General features: G+C 36.1%; 2 protein-coding genes and 1 long non-coding RNA gene across 5 annotated transcripts in view; 1 reads left to right on the forward strand and 2 right to left on the reverse strand.

The window, feature by feature from the left end:
* nfatc2a (nuclear factor of activated T cells 2a) overlaps nucleotides 1-9,654 on the forward strand; it is a 41,743-nt gene extending 32,089 nt beyond the window's left edge. For 2 of the 3 annotated variants that reach the window (XM_055188586.2, XM_055188584.2), the window contains exon 10: nucleotides 7,778-9,654. In XM_055188586.2, coding sequence (XP_055044561.2) covers nucleotides 7,778-7,833 — 56 coding nt within the window. In that variant the 3' untranslated portion in view covers nucleotides 7,834-9,654. Of the gene's footprint in view, nucleotides 1-7,502; nucleotides 7,532-7,777 lie in introns of all 3 variants that reach the window. The other variant, XM_055188585.2, reaches the window with a different exon arrangement.
* Nucleotides 9,655-10,991: 1,337 nt separating this feature from the next.
* Nucleotides 10,992-23,508, reverse strand: LOC129430382 (uncharacterized). Its single transcript, XM_073874832.1, has 6 exons — nucleotides 23,349-23,508; nucleotides 22,118-22,901; nucleotides 18,292-18,297; nucleotides 17,186-17,897; nucleotides 12,417-12,552; nucleotides 10,992-12,083 (listed from the first exon to the last, which is right to left on the reverse strand). Exons 2-6 carry the CDS (start codon nucleotides 22,858-22,860, stop codon nucleotides 11,083-11,085), a joined length of 2,598 nt encoding a protein of 865 aa, XP_073730933.1. The 5' UTR covers nucleotides 22,861-22,901; nucleotides 23,349-23,508; the 3' UTR covers nucleotides 10,992-11,082.
* On the reverse strand, nucleotides 13,506-14,512 carry LOC129430958 (uncharacterized). The gene is made up of 3 exons (XR_008639686.2): nucleotides 14,127-14,512; nucleotides 13,837-14,055; nucleotides 13,506-13,665 (listed from the first exon to the last, which is right to left on the reverse strand). It is a non-coding gene; the product is annotated as an uncharacterized lncRNA (long non-coding RNA).
* Nucleotides 23,509-25,444: the final 1,936 nt, after the last annotated feature.

Below are 25,444 nucleotides of genomic sequence, written 5' to 3' on the forward strand. Positions count from 1 at the left end.
AATATATATTTATTAAAGGCACAATATGTAATTTTCACCGCTAGATGGCACCATACAAAAACAAAGTCGCAGCTATTATTCTGTGAAATTATCAAAAATAGAATGCTGATTCACAAATCTGTTCTGGTATGATGTTATGAAATGCTAGTACACTGTAAATAAATGCAGCATTTTTGTCAAATCAACATAATTTGTCGAGTTAAAGTAATATAAAAATATTAAGTTAAACCATTTCAACCATACCTGTCAAGTATCCTGTTTTGGCCGAGAAAGTCCCGTTTTTTACCCTTCTTTCCCGCCATCCTCCCGAATTAGTATGTTCCCGTAAATCTCCCGTATTTTAAAAAAATAACCCAGGCGGAGAAAAAAATTTCAGTTGCTTAAGAGTTATGAAAACAGCATTTAAACATGACTTAATGGTGTATAGTCTCACAATCTCGTCTGACGGTAATAAAAGCGCGTTTTTAAGGTGCAAAGTACTGATAGGAGTGTTCATCTGACAGGAAGTTTCATTTTATCAGGTTTGTGCGTACCATATTTTTTGTCCTCTGGCACCACGACTTTCATGGCAGGGCATCTCCGGGTTCAAGGTCAGATATTTTATAAAAGTCTAGTCTAAAAATGGCATAGCATTTTTTGTGCTTTCAAAAAAAAAATCGAGAATCTAATCGAATCGTGACGTTAGAATCGAAGATGTAATCGAATTGAGGATTTGGAGAATCGTGACTGATTGATTGATTGATTTTATTTGACCACTTAAATATAAAAATATGAAACAGTACTCCGAGTCATACATTAAAATACATAAATAGTCAGGGATAACACAATAAAGCCCAAAGACTTATTTCCATTGTGGTCCCATAAACACCCCTATTGTTTTATGACCACTTATTTTACCTTTGATTCCATAACTACATACACTGTTGACGGATCAACAAGATAGAGATCTTTAACTTTGATAAGTAAAAAATTCTGCAGAAATTGTGTCTGCGCAACTGTTGGGGTGCAGACGAAACCCAGGTCACTGAGAACAGGAAAGACAACAACCGCAAAAAGTCCCAATGCAGAGGTGTAAAGGTGCGTTGATCCACCCACCAACATCTCAACGTTTGATGTCCTCCACCAGACATTAACACTTAACCAGTTGTAGTATGAGTCACACTTGAGTTCATCTTGCTCAGAATTTCGATGGTGGCTTTTGAAAGGGGTATCAAGGTTTCTGTGGTTGGCTTTCTGTAAGAAAACTGTACCTTCATCCATCTCATTATGAACATGCAGTTTTGCATTTCACAACATCAACTACAGTTTCAGAAGGCGGGCATTTCATTTGCAAGAATTGCAGACTTTATCTAAACAGCGGCTGTTGGATGGGACCTTTTCTTGGGTATGCTGGTTAAGCTTTCTCAACAAGCCTACCTAGCTGGTAAACCATCTAGACCATAAAAACTAAAAGTCATAAATCAGAAGAGCAACCAGTAAATTGGTCTTTTCCGCGGTGAAGGTCTTGTTCTTAACTGCACACCATTTAAACCAAATGTTATTTTCAAGAGTCGTAAGGGCTTCAATCTTCCCTTGTTGAACTTGCTCAACGTGGATAGACTTCCCAGACTAAAACTGAAGCCTGAGGCAACAGGAGTTGCATTTCTTCCAGCTGGAGAGAGCAACAGGAATAATTTACAGGTAGATAGAGCACGTAAGCCATGCACATTAGTTTCAGACCACTTGCATCCAGTTTTGCACCATGCACGCGTATGCCAAGCCGTTGGCTGTGAAAATAGCGTCTTGATAAGCTTCAGCTTCTTTGAAAGTTGAAATGAGCAGCATCTGTGAACCATCACCTCAGAACTGGTCTGTGTGTTACAGCATAAACTCTCTCTGTCTGTTTCTTGCACTGTAGCTTTATTATTCTCACAAGTCCAGCCGGTAGCCACCACACAAACCACACATTCACACTGCTAGACCACATAGTCTAAATCTATTCACTTTCGACTTCAGAAAGCATCGTCATCTCGTTTCTCATTTCTACATTTGGAGACATCTAATAAGGGTTGGTCACATTTAGCTAACTGCTGACAACAGTTTTGTCCCCAACGTTTCAATAAGTAACCTCACAGACTAAGTTTAATGCTTTGGTCTGTCTTGCTTGCCAGTGGGTTGTAAACAAGCTCTCTGATTGGTTAAGGCATTCTAGGTCAGACACTTACCTATTATACGGCCCAGGCTGCGCACTTCCTTGACAGCTTTATATTTTTAGGTTACTCTGTTATAGTAAAGAAGAGAAATTAGCTGTTTTTATTGTATATTTAAATATCAGAAGGTGATACAGACTTGCAGTAGGCAATAACTCCTAGCATCCACTTAGCAACACCCTAGCAATCACCCACAGCATCCTGAAAGTGAAGTGATCGTCAAGTATTTCGATGCATTTTACGAGTAGTGATCACACGCACTGCAAGGCGTAAACACACACACACTAACCACGAACAGTGGGCTTCTCGAACATTAGGCCAAGACCGGCCCTAAATATTACGTTCGCATAATGGGAATCAGCGCGGGCTGCGTCGGTGAGACAGCGCCAAATCTTAACCAGCCCATCATGGCAGTGAGTTTTGCATGGACAAGCACCCACGTTTTCTTATGAGAATGCAAACTTGAGTTTTTTTACTGCTTTTACATGTAGTAAAATCCAGCATTCCTGCTGTTCATTTTCTTTAGGCTGTTAGTTGAGAGAAGACCTCTCATACTTAGTGTTGTGTGATCAGATCTAAATTGATTCTCTTTTGAAATTCTTGAATATGTTAATTTGTTTTCATATCAGACTGATCACAGAATTGTAAATAGATAGATAAGCAGACAGACAGGCAGGCACTGTACACAGATAGACAGACAGACACTATAGATAGGTAGGTAGGTAGGTAGACAGAGACAGCAGGCAGACAGACAGACAGACAAACACTATAGATAGGCAGACATGGATAAACACAGACAGACTGACACTGTAGATTGATAGACAGACAGACAGACACACACACAGTTTAGATAGATAGATAGACAGACAGACAGACACTGTAGACAGGCAGACATACACTGTAGATAGACAGATAGACAGACAGGCACTGTATATAGATTTATAGACAGACACTGTAGATAGACAGACAGACACGGGAGATAGACAGACAGACAGACACTGTAGATAGATATATAGACCGACACTGTCGATAGACAGACAGACATACGGAGACAGGCATGGAGGCAGACAGATAGACAAACACTGTAGATAGATAGACAGACAGACAGACAGACACTGTACATAGATAGACAGACAGACAGACACTGCAGATAGATATATAGACAGACACTGTAAATAGATAGATAGACAGACAGACAGACAGACACTGTAGATAGATATATAGACCGACACTGTTGATAGACAGACAGACATACAGAGACAGGCATGGAGGCAGACAGATAGACAAACACTGTAGATAGATAGACAGACAGACAGACACTGCAGATAGATATATAGACAGACACTGTAGATAGACAGACAGACAGACAGACAGACACTGCAGATAGATATATAGACAGACATGGTACATAGACAGACAGGCACTGTAGATAGATATATAGACAGACACTATACATAGACAGACAGACAGGCACTATAGATAGATATATAGACAGACACTGTACATAGACAGACAAGATATATAGACAGACACTATACATAGACAGACAGACAGGCACTATAGATAGATATATAGACAGACACTGTACATAGACAGACAGACAGGCACTATAGAAAGATATATAGACAGACACTGTAGATAGATAGACAGACAGACACTGTAGTCAGACAGACAGACAGACAGACAGACACTGTACATAGATAGACAGACACTGCAGATAGATATATAGACAGACACTGTAGATAGATAGACAGACAGACAGACACTGTAGATAGATATATAGACAGACACTGTACATATACAGACGGACAGACAAACAGACAGACATACAGAGACAGGCATGGAGGCAGACAGACAGACAGACACTGTAGATAGATAGACAGACAGACACTGTAGTCAGACAGACAGACAGACAGACAGACACTGTACATAGATAGACAGACACTGCAGATAGATATATAGACAGACACTGTAGATAGATAGACAGACAGACAGACACTGTAGATAGATATATAGACAGACCCTGTACATAGACAGACAGACAGACAGACATAGAGAGACAGGCATGGAGGCAGACAGATAGACAAACACTGTAGATAGATAGACAGACAGACAGACACTGCAGATAGATATATAGACAGACACTGTAGATAGACAGACAGACAGACAGACACTGCAGATAGATATATAGACAGACATTGTACATAGACAGACAGACAGACAGACAGACAGACAGACAGACAGACAGGCACTGTAGATAGATATATAGACAGACACTGTACATAGACAGACAGACAGACAGACAGGCACTATAGATAGATATATAGACAGACACTGTACATAGACAGACAGACAGACAGGCACTATAGATAGATATATAGACAGACACTGTAGATAGATAGACAGACAGACAGACACTGTAGATAGACAGACACGGGAGATAGACAGAGATACAGACACTGTAGATAGACAGGGCTGCACAACATATCGTTTCAACATCGACATCGCAATGTGCACATCTGCAATTGTCACATCGCAGAATATCCAGAATATTTATTTCAAAAGTTAAACTATTGTGGATGCATTTGGCAGTTTTGCAATATATCAGAAGAGTTTTAAACAGCAGAGACCAATCAAAAATATATCTGTTAAAAATCTCTGAGCTATACTAGAAATGCTAGGCAGAAGTTAATTCCTCTCAGACCGAGCTTTTCAAGCAATCTGATAAAGTCAACTAATATTTCTTACGTCGCAATATACATTGTAGGAAAACAAAACATTGCATTGTCAGTTTCCCCCTACTATATAGACAAGCAGACTACACTATTATACTAGTTTTAATATTTTTACACTATTTGTACTTAATATACAAAACATAATTTCCACAGTATTTTCAGTGGATGTTTATATCTGTATCCTCTCTCTGCTTGCACAATCAAACTTCTGAAAAAGGGAAATCAGTCAAACATTAAGTTCCTTCTTCTAGCACAAGCTCTTACCACAACAAACACTGTTTGATTTAGTTTAGTTCATCTTATTCATAAGTATCAGTCTTCACAACCTGGATATCTGTACCGTCTGATATCATCATCACGTTTGCTAGCGTTGTATCACTTTATTTATAGTTAGCGATCTAATACAAATTGGGGTTTTGGGTTTACTCTCAGTTGGGCAATGTTTATTTTATACAAAATATTCAGACCGAACATCAATAATTCAGTCAGCATTGTATCCATTACACTGCAGTTTATTATTTCAAGAAGTCCTTAGAAAATACACATATACAGCTCATCTGTTATTACAGATTATCCATCATTAACAGTATGGTGCTGTGTATTGTCTGTTGGCTCTGTCCTGTGCTGTGTGTCACTGAAGCACCTTGCACTGATAATCACTAAGATGTTAAGGATGTGGCCAATCAGGTCCGACCACATTATATTCCTGTGAAGTTATTTACTCGTCTTTTATTCACACCATGCAGGAGGGTAGATTGCACTTCACCGGCTTTCAAACGGACACTTCAGCGTTATTCTCAAAAGAGCTTTAGACGGTGATTCTAGTCATTGGTTTAATGTTATAATACTTTATCATATGCCAACTTTATTTAGTTAACTAAAACACTCGTAGTTTTGATTTCTTGGACCACTGTTGCGATAATAAATCTTTGCTGGTTGTAAGAAAATCCTGACACAGCAACATTAGATTAACCAGTGACGTGAACTAAACTTAACATTTTTGGCATAGTTTGATCTAAGTTATAATGGTTTTGGTCAAAAAAGTGGACACTGTTTAAAGTATGGTATTACAGGTATCAATTGATTTGAATGACCTGTGACCTCAGTTAATGTCTTATCATAGTTAATAGAGTTGCGGCTAGTCAAGCATTAGTTTGGTGTTGTGATTGTGTTAACAGCCCTACGCATCCTCAAGCTATTTTTAGAGTGAAAGTTTCCATTTATGCCCCCCGTAAATGTAAAGTAACAACAGGAAGTGATCATGTCCAATATCACAGCTTCACTAACCCTAATCTGTTGTGTCAATATAAAGATGCTGCTGTTCCCCCTACTGGATGCTTGATGTCATGACATCTTGATCTTAATTCATTTTATTCTTAGCAACTACTAGTATAAACAGGAAAAATTTAAACAGTAGTAATTATAATATTTTATACTGTAACTTAGCTCTTACTGAATATATAAATTATTAAATGACAAATCTACAAATATAATACATTTGAAAATATGTATGTAATATAATTTTATTCTCATCAACTTCCAGAATAAACGGGAAAAAAAACACTGATAATTATAATATTTTAACTTAGCTTGTACTAAATATACAAATTATTAAATGACAAATATACAAATATAATACATTTAAAAATATTTATGTAATATAATTTTATTCTCATCAACTTCCAGTATAAACAGGAAAAATAAAAACACTAGTAATTATAATATTTTATACTATAATTTAGCTTTTACTGAATATATAAATTATTAAATGACAAATCTACAAATATATTTGAAAATATTTATGTAATATAATTTTATTCTCATTAACTTCCAGTGTAAACGGGAAAAATAAAAACACTAATAATTATAATATTTTAACTTAGATTGTAATAAATATACAAATTATTAAATGACAAATATACAAATATAATACATTTAAAAATATGTATGTAATATAATTTTATTCTCATCAACTTCCAGTATAAACAGGAAAAATAAAAACACTAGTACTTATATTTTATACTATAACTTAGCTTGTACTGAATATATAAATTATTAAATGACAAATATACAAATATAATATATTTGAAAATATTTATGTAATATAATTTTATTCTCATCAACTTCCAGTGTAAACGGAAAAATAAAAAACCTAGTAATTATAATATTTTATACTATAACTTAGCTTGTACTGGATATATAAATGATTAAATGACAAATATACAAATATAATACATTTAAAAATATTTATGTAATATAATTTTATTCTCTTCAACTTCCAGTGTAAACGGGAAAAATAAAAACACTAGTAATTATAATATTTTATACTATAACTTAGCTTGTACTGAATATATAAATGATTAAATGACAAATATACAAATATAATACATTTGAAAATATTTATGTAATATAATAATTTTTGTAATAAGAACATGCACAATTATGTTTTATTTAAACAGTATGTATTTTACTTTTTTGATGTCATGTTTGAATCACATGCATGTTTTTAATTTTTAAATACATAAACATGTTTTGACTGAAATTATACATTTACATCTGAGGCTTTTGTTTATTACAGATAAGATGGCATTTTAACCTGTATGCAAGGTATAAAATATTAATATACCAAATGCATGACAAATGTGTATATTGATGTTTCAATAGAGTTCTTTGTATAGTTATTGTTTTTACATTTACATTTTTATGCATTTGGCAGATATCTTTATCCAAAACAACTTGCATTGCATTTTTAAGCGCTACATTCTTTCCATTACGTTTGTTTCCTAAAAAAGCAATGCTTTATCAATTGTGCTACACAAACACTTAAATATCTTGTTTTTTTTCTTTCTTTAGTGAATGAGATCATAAGAAAAGATCTGACAGGAGTGCATGGCAGAAGTCAGACATAAAGGAAAACTCAAATCAGGAAGAGAGCAGGACCTCCCTCAGCCCTTATCCCAACACCGTCCGACTGAATGCCCCCTTTGGATTCCTGAGCAAAACTGGATCATGGACCACATTAAACCAGACATCCATCTCAGTCAATGTGTAAATAGTATTGTTTTTCCCAGCTATTTCGTCCAAAGTTGATCTCATATGTCAAAGATATCAGAAACTTGTGCTCTTGAGCCGTCCTAACACTTTTTTGAATTGGACAGGTGAAGTCAATTTATTCCCTCTTGTGGATATTTATGTCATAAGCTGTTGGCTCACATGAATAAAGTCACTCATATCATGGTATTCGAAGTAATAACCTCATCCTCTTGTTAAACAAAATCTTAAGCCATTACTGTCTGCAAGATGCCCAAAAAAGTTGTTTTGCGCTTTTGAAGGGAAACTAGATCACTATACCATCGCTAACATTCAATATCGTTTTTCATGAGGAAAACACACAAATGATTAAAATCAAACCATTGCCAAATGCACCATTATTGAACGGCATTTAAAACAAAAAGCAAGGTATGCACTTCTTTTCAGTGACTTATATATTTTTGGTATACAGAGTGAGAGTTTTATCATGTAGTGATTTAACAAATACAGCTAAGTATGAAAAACCAAAGATTTTTTTCTATTTGTTTTTGTAAATAGAAATGATTGACAAGCCAGCCTCTGTGCCTTTACTTACAATACTGTAATGCTACCAGAGCACACACAAAAAAAGGAAATATAAATCATGTGCCAGAGCCCATAATGCATTGCACTACATTTAGGTTCTGAAAGGGTCACTTTGCCATACTAGTACTATATGGTCTACATCTTTCAATATTGTTTATCTTGTCCATACCAATTCCATCTGTTTTCTGCATGTGTAGAGATACAAAGCACTTGAAATGTTCATCTTTTTTTGATGTATTACAGTTTTGTTTCATCTCATTGATGGTTTTATTATTTTTAACACATCAGCTTTGGTTTTATGATGCATGCATATGTGCGTGTTAAGTAGTTACCCCACATATCTCTTTGTTATAACAGTTTTCTGTTGTTTACTTTTTAAAATGAAATGCAAGTTGACAGCAATTGGATAAATGTAAGGAACAAACAGATATAGCTTGTGTAGATGGTAAATTTTAGGAACATTTTCGAAAGGACTCCTGCCCACTTTAAAACGCAAAGTATATTTTTATACGTCTTTATAATTTTGGCAAAATAATGAGAGTAAATTAATAATTGATTTGTAAGTCTGAAATTTGTCTATTCTATTGGAACACGCTGTTAAAAGATTGATGCTTATATTTCCATAGAGCCATTCTTTCAGTGTACAGTGGGCGTCACCAGAACAGAATGTAAACCTTTTATCTTTATTGTAAATAGATTACATTAAATGTGTATAGAATGTGTCTATTATTTTATTTTTTAGAATCAAACAGTCTTAATAGGAAGCGAATATTTATATGAACTGAATCAGTTGTTCTCATGCCATTTAATATCTTATAATCGAGGCTCTGGGAATATATGCCAAAGTTTATTCTGCCTGTAGACGAATTGCATTTAAGTGTTTTTATTATTAATATAAGATTATGTCAGTACCAAAGGAGAGACCAGTTATATTTTTTATTTTATCAGCTTATCATGAATATAGTCGTGTTTTGTTTTTGCTTAGCCATGTCTAACCTAAGTTGTTTGGACTTTGAACATGTTTATGTTGTTTGTTGAGGCCATGAGCAATAAAACGGAAACATTGATTGTATTCATTCCCTAATGACCACCATTAAATCTGACATGAAATATTATGTGGTTCATTTCTTCTTTGTCAATGGTTCCTAGAATGGCGTAATACATTTTTTGCATAAATACTAAAGTAACAGGTGTAAAAGACATGATCCAATCAAATACTATCAATTATGAATGTGCGTCACACAGACGCGGGTGATTCTCGCGAAATTAGACATATGAGGTGTCATGAAAACACCTCATAAAATGAAATGCAAAGTAAGAGTATATACAGTTACAAACATCTCTTCACATACTATTTTTCACATGATTTGACATCTTACAAACCAATTTTGTTGTTTTTTCCACATTTAAGGGGGAAAATGTTATTGCCGCAACGTGTCCATGACTGGATTTGGGTTCTTTGACATGAAAATATTTATAATGAAAAAATCTAAAAAATAAAAAGCTTCAGTGCATGTTATACTATAAACATTTACAGTAAAGAAACGTGGTGTTCGGTGATCATTGGTAAATGTAGAGACAATAATAAAGAATATAAATGTGTCCAAGAAAAATTTTCTCATCCTCCGTAACAATTTTCAATCATTGTTTAAGCCCTCAAGGAACTAACATTTTCCAAAAAAAAATTAGTTGGAAGGGACATAATTGACAGTGACACTCAAGATGGCTACCGGGTAAGCAGTTCTTTTTTTCTCCAGATAAAGATGTAAATTTTGTTTGTCATAGTACCTAGACAACTTAGTTCTCATTACCGAAACATGAGTTTGTAAATGCATATATTTAAAGGAACAGTATGTAGGATTGTGGCCAAAACTGGTATTGCAATCACAAAACTTGTGGCTAAAACTGGTACTGCAACAATACACAAAATGACAACATAATCAGTTGAGGGCTGCAACTCCACTTTTTAAATGACAATATCCTGGTCAGATCACTGTGATATAATTATTTGAAATGAGAATGATTTCTTAATGTCTAGTGACATATCAGGGCCATTTTATGATTAATTGATATAAATCTCTTACATACTGTTCCATTAATGTAATATCATGTTGCAGTAATGATAATTTTTGATAATGATAATCTAATAAATGTAAATAATTTTATAGGAAATATGTTTTAAATCCTCTAAAAAATAATGATTATAGTAAGTTCAGAACTTACTATAGGTACAAACCCCAAATGATGGCACGATGTATCCTTTCCAGGATATCTGAAGCTACAAAAATGTACGGTATATGGAAAATAATGTGTTTTTACCATAAACCATGCAAACAGGTTTATTAGCCCCCCTAAAAATGGCCTAATGACGCCAATGAGCATTTTTATCTTACTCTTAATGGATTCTGCCAACAAACCGGTATTTCTGAATGACCCGAGGCTGGGATTAAGCTGATTTGAAGCTAAAGTGTTTAATGATCATATAATACAGTACATGCCAGGAGCATTCAGTTAATATCATTATCTCATATTTGACAGGCTTTTTAAAGCTTTCCTCCAGTGTGGATTCTCATGTGACCATTAAGGTGCCATTTATTCTTGAAGGTCTTTCCACATTGGTCACATCTAAAAGGGTTTCCTCTAGTGTGAATTATCATGTGAACATTCAAGTAATACTTGCGAGTGAAGGTTCTTCCACACTGAGCACATCTGTAAGGTCTTTCTCCAGTGTGAATTTTCATGTGAACAATGAGGCAATACTTGTGAGTGAATGTTCTTCCACACTGATCACATCTGTAAGGTTTTTCTCCAGTGTGAATTTTCATATGCTTCCTTAAATCAGACTTGCGAGTGAAGGTTTTTCCACACTGCTCACAGCTGTAAGGTTTTTCTCCAGTGTGAACTCGCATGTGAACAATAAGGCTATACTTGTGAGTGAACGTTCTTCCACACTGATCACAGCTATGAGGCTTTTCTCCAGTGTGAATTCTGATGTGCCCATTATGATCGATCTTGTGCATGAAACTCTTTTCACACCGATCACATCTATAAGGCTTTTCTTCAGTGTGAATACTTATTTGCCCATTATGATTGATCTTACGCATGAATCTCTTTCCACACTGATCACATCTGTAACGCTTTTCTCCAGTGTGAATTCTCATGTGAACAGTATGGTTTGATTTATTCTTGAAGGTCTTTCCACACTGCTCACAGCTGTAAGGTGTTTCTCCAGTGTGAAGTCTCATGTGAACATTAAGGTTAGACTTGCGAGTGAAGGTCGCTCCACACTGATCACATCTGTAAGGTTTTTCTCCATTGTGGACTCTCATGTGCTCATTAAACTTACATTTATATGTGAAGGTCTTTCCACACTGAGGGCAAATAAGAGTATTATCGGTTGTTGCTTGTTGGTTGTTGTTCCTTTTAGGTGACAAATTCCTCACAGTTATCAAGCAGCTCAGAGATTCTTGCTTGGGTATCAAATGATGAGGTTTCTCCTCCATTTCATTGAGTTGTAAAATTTCCTCCTTAACCACTTTCAGATCTGAAATGAACAGAGAAAATTATTATGAAGAATTTGACAGTAAAAAATGAGAACTTCTGCAACTATAATTTTGTTTGTGTCTTGATTCATGGCCTGTAAGTTAACTCCTGTCAGCATTGCATTGTGAGCGAATCTTTCAAACATGGTAGGGAGGTATTCACAACGTACAGATTAGCTGGCCAATCAGGGAGTGACAGATAGTGACTTTCACACGGGTGGTTCTTTTAATGTGTGTGAGTGTATAAACATGTTCATCACACAACAAGAAAGACCAATTTTGACACAGGAAAAAACAAAAATTATAAAATAAATCAAATACATAAATCAAATCACCTTCATCTGCTTGTTTCACTTCTATCCCACAGTCCAGCAGATTCACTGATGTCTTCTGATCTTCATTACAGACAGAAACCAGAAGATCTGTAGATGTTTGATCAGTAAAGCCACAGAGAGAGACACCAGATACATCCTGGAAATAACATTAAAGGGATAGTTCGGCCAAAAACGATATTAAACCCATGAATTACTCACCCCCAAGCTGTCCGAGTTGCATATGTCCATCGTTTTTCAGACAAACACATTTTCGGATATTTTAGAAAATATTTTAGATCTTTCTGTTGATTAAATGTAATATTACGGGGTCCAGCCATAGTCCACGACCTTCAAGTCCAAAAAAGTGCGTCCATCCTTCACAAATTAAATCCAAACGGCTCCAGGATGATAAACAAAGGTCTTCTGAGCGTAATCCGTGCGGTGTTGTTGTAGAAATATCCATATTTAAAATTTTATAAACGTAATTATCTACCTTCCGGTGGAGCCGCCATCTTACGCTCAACCGCATTCAGGATGAGCGCTTACGGAGCGTACAGAGGTTTCTCTGCTGCTGCTCTGTCCCCCCGCCCTCCGAATTTGTCATACGTCACTAAGAAAAGTGCGTACACTACGCTAATACTCTCTCCTGAGTCTAAGATGGCGGCGCTACCGGAAGCTAGTTAATTACGTTAATAAAATTTTAAATATGGATATTTCTACAACAACACCGCACGGATTACGCTCAGAAGACCTTTGTTTATCATCCTGGAGCCGTTTGGATTTAATTTGTGAAGGATGGACGCACTTTTTTTGGACTTGAAGGTCGTGGACTATGGCTGGACCCCGTAATATTACATTTAATCATCAGAAAGATCTAAAATATTTTCTAAAATATCCGAAAATGTGTTTGTCTGAAAAACGATGGACATATGCAACTCGGACAGCTTGGGGGTGAGTAAATCATGGGTTTAATATCGTTTTTGGCCAAACTATCCCTTTAAAACAAACAGTTGTGATGATGTACTTTCACTATAGGATTAACACTGAACACACAAACCTCAATCATGATGACAAAGAGTGTTTAAGTGTTTTAATTTATACAAACCTTTGTGTTGAGTTCATCTCTCTGTCTGAGCTTTGACTCCAGTAACGCCACCTCTTTCTTCAGCTGAGAGATTTCTGTCATCAAATCATCAATATCCAGCATGGACAGATCAGTTCCTACTGATTTACAGCACATCACATCCATCTGATCTCTCATGATGAACATCTGAACACAAACACATCACCATTATAATATATTCACACAAAAACTTCATTTCCATAGGATTATAAAAGACTGCAGCTTTGAAAATCAAGAAACAAAACCTTCAGGAGTGCAGAAAAAACTCTGGAAAGTCTAATAAAAACTGTCTGGTAAAAAAGCAAAAACAACACTTACTGCTGCTCGTATTGTGAACTTTTCTTCTGCATCTGTAGTTTTATGTAAAACGAAGTGCGTTTGCGCCATCTGTTGGACGGAAGCGTGAAGCAACAGCAGCTTGACAACAATCATTTACCATAGTTACACAGGCACAAATCCCTACGATTTACCAGTTACTGTCCTCTTCGTTATCATGGTAACGCTGCAATCAACCAGTCCAAATGTGTTGCATAAAACCTTTAAATAAAGACGATAAAAATTAAGGTTAAAGAACACCTTGTGTATTTGTGAAATAATACGTGCCTTACCTGATAAAACGAAATTTCCTATCAGATGAATATTTCTGTCAGTACTTTGTTTGCACGTTAAAAACTGTGCTGTTATTGCCGTCAGACGAGTTTCTGTGACACTACCCTAAATTTTAAGTTTAAATGCTGTTTAAGCAACTAAAATAAGTTGTTGTAAAATTGAACTGGGACGAAGTTGAGAGAAACGAGTGGTCTGTCAGACAACGTTCTGCTGTGCGTGCGCTTGAGTCAGTTCAGCTGAAGGCTGGAGGCGCGTGCTGTTTTTCCCATGAAAGAGCAGCCCGCGTGGTGTATTTATTTAAGAAACACATTTCCAACGTTGAGACTGAACATTTTAAACAAGCTTAACCTAAATAGAAAAGGAAATTAATTATATAATTGTAATAGTAGTATTAACCAACCTGGGACAGTTACTTTGCCATAAGTCATGCCCCTGAAGGGGCACCCCAAAAACCGCCAGGCGAATGACATCAAAGTACCGCGATAGCGATTGGAGAAATCTCGCAGTTCTTTGACATCACCCAGCTGTCTGCTTAGCACCACATGAAGTAGGACACAAGCTCATTAAATATATATTTTTTAAAGTCTAAAATTAAGAAATTAAGAAAACTTGTGTTCAAAATTTTATTTCATTTTAACAACATATCAGAGTTTAAACTTTATACAGAAGATATTTTTGATATATTTCACTATGCATTCATACTATACTAGAATATTTATTAAATCAGGGGTGTCAAACTCATTTCAGCTTGGGGACTGGATGGTAAATAGCATCACCATGTGAGGGGGTGATATTTTTTTAAAACCTTAGTGTGCTGACAATTGTGTTAAGTAAGGGATAATGTAAAGGCAATCACGACTGCATACATTAATGTTTATATATAATATAATTTATATATAAATACTACCTACACACAGTACACATACACACATATTATGCAAACACTTATTAATTGCAAGAATACAAACAACTCCGTTTCCGGTGCTGGAGTAATACCGTACCTCATAGCACATCTAATACAAGTCAATGTAGTTGGACAAAAACTACGATAAAACCTGTTGGAATGCGTTTTTTGCAGCGATTTGTGTGTGTGCATATCAGTAAACACCCCTGACCACTCGGTGAGTTTCACGTCTTTGTAAACGAAAGTTTAATGCATTTTTGGAAGGATTGTTCCAGTGCACCTATACACCCATTGTAGAGGTGGGAGGTAAAACAACAAACACCCAAAAATTCTCGGGGCAGCCGCATATGTCGAAATTTAAGTCAAAACCGTTCTATTTTATCATAAACAATCTGAAAACAGGGCTTTAAGTGTAAAATACCAAACCTTTCTTTTAAAATTATACTCTTAGCAAAAATCATTCCATAAGTAATGGTGCTTTGTACAGAAACATTATAGTCCGACAAAGAAACAGAATATCCAAATAGTGCAATTTCTAGATCAGGCATAAACACAAATCCATACATGTCAGAAAACCCTAATTTGATGTCATAAAAAACACAGGTTCCTTCCCAACATAAGCAGTTTTGGGGCAGTTGCTACTTGCAATTCTCATTTACGGATCTAACATAGCAAAATGGCCTAATGATGCCCCTGGTGTTCATCTACGCTGTTTTATGGTATGGAACTTATGTACCTTTTGCCTATTCTTTCTATTCAGGGTAGGCAAGGAGAGTCGAATCTGCTAAGTTGTCCCTAAGTATACTAATCACATTACTTTAATTAAAGTAACACTCTTAGATTAGATCATACTCACACAAGACTGGCAGAAGACTTCCCTGTGGATGTTTTCTCTGAACTAAGTTCAAGCACGCAGACCTCTTCTTGTCTTTTATAAAATTTATTCATACAATTTGTTTTCCCGAATTGAATAAAAAAAGAAAGTAAAAATGAAACAAAAATACAGAGTCTACAACTAAGTCTAAAGTTCAAAAAGCATTTGAGTGTCAGGCTGTCAGACAACAGAGATGCTGGCGGCATCCAGATCTGTTCAAGTTCTCCAGCTGCATCAATTTATAGACAAGGTCTCAAGTCCAAGGTCTTTGATCATATCCAGGGGCCCTTGTAACGCCTTCGATTCTTTGATCTTACATTTACTGGGGAACGCCCCAAATATCATTATACGTATACAACGAAGTTTCTTCTTCTGTATGTTCTTCTCCGACGACAAGTCTGCAAATCATGCATTAAAGGGTAATATCTCTCTTATGCTTTATTTCTATCTAATACATGCATCAATCTCTCTCTACTTTACTCTAATAAACTCAAAACCTTAAGTAAGATTGCCTGTTGAATGCTGATTGGCTAAGAAAGGTTCCATGGATGTTGATTTTTTTTTCTGTAAACCGCACAGCTAACCTGTCAAATGTCTTAAAAAATAGGCACCAGTGCAATGTTTGTAGTCACTGTGGTATAAGCGGAATAATTAACTTTGGTCCTTTGAATTATGTGAAAATAATGCACACCCGCGATGTAACCACCTTGGGTGTGCATTATTTTTTTATAATACAATGGCCCATCGTTAATTATTTCTTACGTATATGTTTCTTTTTTGTTAAACATGCATTTAAGAGCAGTCATGCATATGTTCCCAACTCAGTGATTATAATACTTTGCATTGAAGCAACACTTGAAGTAAAAAAAATGACAACATAACACGGCTTTCTAACATTCTTAAGGATTACACATAAAATTGGTTAAAATTCTAGGATTCAAAGGTTGGATAATTTGCATTTTACACAACAACGGATATGGTCGTGGCGAGAACCAGTTAATTTAGACAAGTTCAAAGTGATTTCTGTAAAAGATGATAACTCAATTCAGCATGAACTTTGGGATTTGAAACCCTGACGTGTTTTCTAATAAATGAGCATTTCTATCAGACTCTTAATGGATTCTGCCTACAAACCAGTATTTCCGAATGACCTGATGCTGGGATTAAGCTCATTTGAAGAAAAAGTATTTGATGATCATATAATACATGCCAAGAGCATTCGGTTAATATCATTTTCTCATATTTGACACATTTCTAGTGTGCATAGTAGGGGCTTCTTAAAGATTTTTTTCAGTGTGAATTCTCATGTGGCTTTTGAGATGGTACTTACGAATGAAGCTCTTTTCACACTGAACACATTTGTAAGGTTTTTCTCCAGTGTGATACCTCATGTGCTCGTTAAGGGGCCATCTATTAGTGAAGCCCTTTCCACACTGATCACATCTAAAAGGTTTTTCTCCAGTGTGAATTCTTATGTGCCTGTTGAGATCGTACTTGCGCATAAAACCCTTTCCACAGTGATCACATCTAAAAGGGTTTCCTCCAGTGTGAATTTTCATGTGTTCATTAAGGTAGAATGCATTCTTGAAGGTCTTTCCACACTGATCACAGCTGTAAGAATCATTTCTAGTGTGAATTCTTATGTGAGTATTAAGGCAAGACTTGTGATTGAAGGTTCTTCCACATTGATCGCAGCTATAAGGCTTTTCTCCAGTGTGGGTTCTCGTGTGAACAATAAGGTAGCATTTATTCTTGAAGGTCCTTCCACACTCATCACATCTGTAGGGTTTTTCTCCAGTGTGGGTTCTCATGTGCTCAGTAAGGTTCCATTTATTCCTGAAGGTCTTTCCGCACTGATCACATGTGTGAGGATTTTCTCCAGTGTGAATTCTCTTGTGTTCAATAAGTTTATATGCATAGGTGAAGGTCTTTCCACACTGATCACATCTGCAAGGTTTTTCTCCAGTGTGAATTCTCATGTGAACAAGAAGGCTATACTTGCGAGAGAAGGCCGTTCCACACTGATCACAGCTGTAAGGTTTTTTTCCATTGTGGACTTGCATGTGCTCATTAAGTTTACATTTATATTTGAAGGTCTTTCCACACTGAGGGCAAATAAAAGAATCTTTGGCATTTGCCTTTTGCTTGTTTTTTCTTTTAGGTGACAAACTCCTCCTAGTAATCGAGCAGCTCAGAGATTCTTCTTTGGGTATCAAATGATGAGGATTCTCCTCCATTTCATTGAGTTGTGAAATTTCCTCCTTTACCGGTTTCGGATCTGAAATGAACAGAGAAAATCATAAAGAATTTGACACAGTAAAAAAATTTACTGAGAATTTCTGAATCTATAATTGTGTTTGTGTTTTTCTCAAATAAATCAAATCACCTTGATCTGTCTGTGATTGTTTCTTTTGGCTTCATCAGGTCTGAATACACATACTATTGTGTATCAACGATATCACAAGCTGACAATAGGACGATTTTACATCGCGCAACACTAGTAGGAGGTTGTAAAACTCTTCACAAAGACCACTGTTTTTCTAAAAATACTTTGCGTTTATCAATGAAATGTTTACATATAAAACAGTTGCAAGCCCTTTGTACACATGGGTGAGGTACTTTGTTCATCAACCTCCACAAAAAAAAATTATTTTAACCCAAGACAAAAACTTACATACCTGAACAATTCAAATAATCTTCATCTGTGTCTTCTTGCTTTACTTTTATCTCACAGTCCAGCAGATTCACTGATGTCTTCTGGTCTTCATTACAGGGAGAAACCAGAAGATCTGTAGATGTTTGATCAGTAAAGCCACAGAGAGAGACATCCTAGAAATAACATTAAAACAAACAGTTGTGATGATGTACTTTCACTATAGGATCAACACTGAACACACAAACCTCAATCATGATGACAAAGAGTGTTTAAGTGTTTTAACTTTTACAAACAAACAGAGTGAGATCCTTTATCTCACTCTGGATGAAGGATCACCATCTCCAGCTTAACATTGCGAAGACAGAACTGCTTGTCATATCATCTGAACCAAAGATTCAGCATAACCTTTCCATTCAGCTAGGTTCCTCGTCGACCACCACGCCTTCCAGGACGGCCAAAAACCTGGGAGTGGTCATTGATGATCGGCTTAGCTACACGGATGTACATACAAACCTTTGTGTTGAGTTCATCTCTCTGTCTGAGCTTTGACTCCAGTAACGCCACCTCTTTCTTCAGCTGAGAGATTTCTGTCATCAAATCATCAATATCCAGCATGGACAGATCAGTTCCTACTGATTTACAGCACATCACATCCATCTGATCTCTCATGATGAACATCTGAACACAAACACATCACCAATATAATATTCACACAAAAACATCATTTCAATAAACGACTGCAGCTTTGTTAAATCAAGAAACAAAACCTTCCTGAATTCAGAAATACCTCTGAAAACATAAAAGTGTCTGGTAAAATAAAACAGCAATTTACTTACAGTAAATGAGAATAAAACTTCGTTCGCACACAATAAAAAAGCAACACCACCACAACACTTCCAGCTGCTCGTGAGTTTTTCTTCTTCTTCTTCTTCTTCTTCTGTTGTTTAAATGGCGGGTGGCAAACCAACTTAAGGTGCATTTACCGCCACCTACTGGATTGGAGTATGGAGCACTACTTGGTTGTATACATTTAGTGAAAAAAAAAATAATAATAATAATAATAATAAAAATACTACTATTAATAAACATTTCGTGTTTGCTATTTATATACACTTTGATGAACTACATGCTGCCTGGGTGTTTCCAACCTGTACTTTTCTCGTGAGTTTTTCTTCCTCGTCTGTGTTTTATGTAACACGCGGCGAGTTTGTGCATGGTTTGCGCCATCTGCTGGACAGAAATGTGACGCAACAGCGTCTTCTTCTTCTTTCTTTTTTTTTTACCGGCGGTTGGCAACCAGCTTAATGGAGCATTACCGCCCCCTCTGTTCCGGAATATGGACTTGATAATAGGTCTACTCTCTATTTCTCAATGACATATATACACACAAATTTTTTTTTAAATAAACACATTTTCAATCCTACATTACCTCCCTCCTTTCCCCCCTATAACTATCTCAAATCCTATTATATAGCCCTGTCTCCTTCAGAAAAGTCATCAGTACCCTAAACTGTGCCCTACAATGACCCAACCTTAACCTTGTTATCACTATTTCCTCTCTTCAATTACCAGCTACCATACCAGCTACCAACCTATTTCCTTTGACACTATTCTGAATTTGATATAACTGTCTCCCCCTATCCTCTCTATCCCACCTTACCTGCCACATTTGATTTATTTTCTCCCATACTATGCTTTTAACCTCTGATTTGCTAAGGCAAATTTGCATTTCTATAGTATCTTTCAATAATGCCCTTTTTGCTAGTTTATCTGCCCTCTCATTACCCCTGATCCCCACATGTGCTGGAACCCACATAAACTTGACCTGACTGCCCTTACTGACTATATTTGTGCTTAGCTGCAATACATCATACAGAATATCTTGTCTACTTTTTGATAGAAACGATCTTAAGCTTCCTAAAACTGAAGACGAGTCCGAACAAATCAACGCCTTTACCTGTCCCTTCTTCTCCAGCCACCGCAATGCCTCCAATATTGTCAACATTTCTACAGTGTAAACCCCTAACTTGTCCGATGCTCTTCTACTAATTTCTATCTGTTGCCCTGGTATTCCAAATCCTTCTGTCTCAGGATCTGTATAGATCTGAATAAAATTACCATATTCTTCTCCTACTCGATTCTTAAATACACTCACTAAATTAATTTCCTCCCTCGCTTTCCTTTTTTCTTCTAAAACAAACCAGTTTACCTCTGGCCACATCATCTTCCATGGGGCTAATGCTGGGAAAACTACTGTAGGACTTAATCTCACATTGAGTATACCTAAATCTTCTTCAGCTATTTTATTTCCAATCCTCCCAAAGTTTTCCCTTACATTTCGATCATTCTCCCAGCACTCCTTCAATACTGCTTTTGTGGGATGGGTGTCATTGTGCCCTTTCAGACTAACCCAATAATTTGCCATCAAATGTACCCTTCTTAATTCCAACGGCATTTCACCCATTTCTACTTGTAAGGCTGGAACTGGTGAGGTTTTGAAAGCTCCGCAACATACTCTCAGTGCTTGGGTCTGTACCAACACCTGCTCTATTTATATCTCCAAACTGAATAAAAATAGTAATAATTATGTTTACGTTAGTTTCATTACATCATTTATATACGTAGACTTAAAGATTTGTAACCCTTTGCCCTCAGATAAATAGACATCATCTTGTAGTATTTCCTCGCTTGGCAACAGCTTGTTTGGGCCCTAACTGGTGATGAATGGCTTGAATTAACCCTTTGATTAGGAAGTGTCTTGGTGTGACATTACTGGCTTTGAGCAAAATAAATAAAATGGCACATGGGGTGCGACAGAAGACAGACACTTTCCCTACATTTTTGCAGATTTGCTGTGAGGCATTTGTTCTTTATCTTCAATAAGAAAATCAAATCTGATCTTATATGCACAAAGACCACTATGGACGAAGAACAAATAATATCAATGTTATCACTAGATAGGAATTTCATTCAACATTGTTCTATAAATGACCGGGCGAATCATTCAAACCCATTGTTACTTGTTTTATTTGAGTGAGATTGTGTAAAGCTGGAAAGTAGCCTGTAAATTACGTAACCAGACAGAATGTTTGATGTTACAGCACGTCATGCTGTTTTGTAGCGATGAAATCATAGCAGAACACATGAAGAAGGTCAATTTTTAATAGTTCATAATAAAACATTTATGGACATTTATAGCTAATAATAAATAAAATATATATTTTTATTTCAGTATTTACAACTTACATAATTAACCCCGCTCTCTCATTATTAATATATACATAATGACCGGGAAAAGGTGTAAGCTGGAGCATTTGCTTATTTTATGGTTGTTGCTGCAGCAGCATGTATGATAGGGTGAAGAAATAGCCCTTTATTATAAGACATATGCAAAATAATATTGGATTGAAACATCAATCAATTTAGTGTATGAATCATTTTAGTTGAGAAATGGCTGCCCACCCAAAAATCCTGACTGTCCCCCCAAGTCCAGCAAGCCTAGTACCGGGTCTGGTTTTCCTCATTGTGAATTGTTTTGTGCTTATTAAGGCTTGACTTGCGAGTGAAGGTATTTCCACACTCATCACATCTGTAGGGCTTTTCTCCAGTGTGGGTTCTCGTGTGCTCATTAAGGTTACATTTATTCAGGAAATGTTTTCCACACTGATCACATCTGTAAGGTTTTTCTCCTGTGTGGGTTCTCGTGTGGTAATTAAGGTGCCATTTATTACTGAAACTTTTTCCACACCGATCACAGCTGTAAGGCTTTTCCCCAGTGTGAATTGTCATGTGCTTATTAAGGCTTGACTTGCGAGTGAAGGTTTTTCCACACTGATCACATCTGTAGGGTTTTTCTCCAGTGTGGATTCTCTTGTGCTCATTAAGGTGACATTTAATCGTGAAACGTTTTACACACCAATCACATCTGTAAGGCCTTTCTTTAGTGTGAATCCTCATGTGCCTGTTGAGTTCCGACTTACGAATGAAACTCTTTTCACACTGATCACAGGTGTAAGGCTTTTCTCCAGTGTGGATTCTCTTGTGCTCAGTAAGGTGACATTTAATCATGAAACGTTTTCCACACTGATCACATCTGTAAGGCCTTTCTTTAGTGTGAATTCTTATGTGCTTAATAAGTTTATATTTATAGGGAAATGTCTTTCCACACTGAAGGCAAATAAGAGAATTTTTGGCTGTTGCCTTTTGCTTGTTGTTCCTTTTAGGTGACAAATTCCTCACAGTAATCGAGCAACTCAGAGATTCTTCTTTGGGTATCAAATGATGAGGATTCTCCTCCATTTCATCGAGTTGTGAAATTTCCTCGTTTTCCACTTTCTGATCTAAAATGAACAGAGAAAATCATTATGAACAAGTCACCTCCTGACGCATCCTCGATAAAATGGGCGGATGAAGAACACATCCAGGGATGTTATGTGAACTAGGCTTTATGCGAACTTTGATTTGGAACAGTACTTGTTAAACGTCATCAGTCGTGGCCCAAGTCCACAAGAACACAAGTATAGACAAAAACGCATATTGAGAAACGGCCACTGTCTCGCTCTCTCTCTTCCTCGCACAAACTGGTGGTTGGAAGACCAAATCCTATCCAGTAAGGAAAAACTAAACTTTTGCGATGCCCAGCGGGGATTTGTCCAATTCAGGAACAAATAACTAATTTGAACGGATTAATTTTAATGAAAGACTGAAACAACTGTCCTAGACATCGATCCAACACTGAACTTATGAAATATCTGTTAATTTTGATAAAAAAAAAAAACTGTACATACCTGAATAAAACAAATCACCTTCATCTGCTTCTGTGTCTTCTTGTTTCACTTCTATCCCACAGTCCAGCAGATTCACTGATGTCTTCTGGTCTTCATTACAGACAGAAACCAGAAGATCTGTAGATGTTTGATCAGTAAAGCCACAGAGAGAGACACCAGATACATCCTGGAAATAACATTATAACAAACAGGTTGTGATGATTTACTTTCACTATAGCATCAACACTGAACACACAAACCTCAATCATGATGACAAAGAGTGTTTAAGTGTTTTAATTTATACAAACCTTTGTGTTGAGTTCATCTCTCTGTCTGAGCTTTGACTCCAGTAACGCCACCTCTTTCTTCAGCTGAGAGATTTCTGTCATCAAATCATCAATATCCAGCATGGACAGATCAGTTCCTACTGATTTACAGCACATCACATCCATCTGATCTCTCATGATGAACATCTGAACACAAACACATCACCAATATAATATTCACACAAAAACATCATTTCAATAGGATTCTAAACGACTCCAGGTTTGTTAAAACAAGAAACAAAACCTTTCTGACTACAGAAATAACTCTGAAAACATAAAAGTGTCTTGTAAAAAAACAGTAATTTACTTACAGTAAACGAGAATAAAACTTCGTTCGCACACAATAAAACTGCAACAACACCACAACAACACTTCCAGCTGCTCGTCAGGTTTTCTTCTTCGTCTTTTGTAACACGCGGCGAGTTTGCGCCATCTGCTGGACGGGAGTGTGACGCAACAGCTGCTTGACCACAGTCATTTACCATAGTTACACACACATCCCTACGATTTACTAGTACCACAGTTAGTTATCATAATGGGGTCAACCAAGTACGGTCACCCTTGAGCACTAAAGATGTGGAATCTGCACGTGCATGTCTACAGCACCTCAGGTATTTCAAATGTTTTAATAAGCAAGTAATAAACAGTAAATATGACTGCTCGTTTTATCATTAGATTTACAAAGTTATTTTAGCTTATTCATTCGATTGTTTTGTTAAAATGTCGTTTTTAACGATTTTACTCAATATATTGGACATTTTTTCATGAATAACAAATTGCAGTCAAACCACAGATTCTGAATATAACGTTGTCCTTAAAATGTTGTTATGCTTTAAATTATTAGATATTTTCATTGAGTTGAATGGTTTCAGTTGTTTTATTTACATTTATGTCACATTAAATATAAGCACATACATTTTATTTATAAAAGTTTGAATTCAATTCATTATATCATTTATAAAATGTATTATATAAAATAAAACAATTCTTCTGTAATGTTAAACTGAATTAAGTCATACAGGTATGGACTGACAAAATCTAGTAAACTAACACTTTATATATATATAAAATATTTTACAAGAAATATTAGGAAAATTATTTTTTATTGCCTTATCACTATGGAATGCTGCAGGTGTTCAGGACTCAAATTAGCATCTTTCTTAAGTGTACCATTATATCCTAATGTTGACTGCGATCATTTTCTAAAGGGGCACCTGCTCTTTTTATATCTCCAAACTGAATAAAAATAGTAATAATTAAGTTTACGTTAGTTTCATTACATCATTTATATACGTAGACTTGAAGATTTGTAACCCTTTGCCCTCAGATAAATAGACCTCTTGTAGTATTTCCTCACTTGCTAGGCAACAGCTTGTTTGGGCCCTAACTGGTGATTAATGGCTTGAATTAACGGTGATGAATGGCTTGAATTAACTCTTTAGGAAGTGTCTTATGACATCACTGGCTTTGAGCAAAATAAATAGAATGGCACGTGGGGTGTGACAGAAGACAGACACTTTCCCTACATTTTTGCAGATTTGCTGTGAGGCTTTTGTTCTTTATCTTCAATAAGAAAATCAAATCTGATCTCATGCACAAAGACCACTATGGACGAAGAACAAATAACATCAATGTTTTCACTAGATAGGAATTTCATTCAACATTGTGCTAAAATGACCGGGCGAATCATTCAAACCCATTGTTACTTGTTTTATTTGAGTGAGATTGTGTAAAGCTGGAAAGTAGCCTGTAAATTACGTAATCAGACAGAATGTTTGATGTTACAGCACG

This window comes from Misgurnus anguillicaudatus, chromosome 13, assembly GCF_027580225.2.
Source record: "Misgurnus anguillicaudatus chromosome 13, ASM2758022v2, whole genome shotgun sequence".
Lineage (NCBI taxonomy): Eukaryota > Metazoa > Chordata > Actinopteri > Cypriniformes > Cobitidae > Misgurnus > Misgurnus anguillicaudatus.

Bases quoted from the DNA above. Each gene is read 5' to 3' on its own strand.
- LOC129430382 (XM_073874832.1), bottom strand. From the start codon at position 22,860: ATGGAGGAGAATCCTCATCATTTGATACCCAAAGAAGAATCTCTGAGT. The intron at 12,553-17,185 runs TAAGAAGCCCCT...TGTTATTTCCAG, and splicing joins TTCACACTGAAAAAAATCTT to GATGTATCTGGTGTCTCTCT. The intron at 12,084-12,416 runs GTGATTTGATTT...TGTTCATTTCAG, and splicing joins AGTGAAACAAGCAGATGAAG to ATCTGAAAGTGGTTAAGGAG.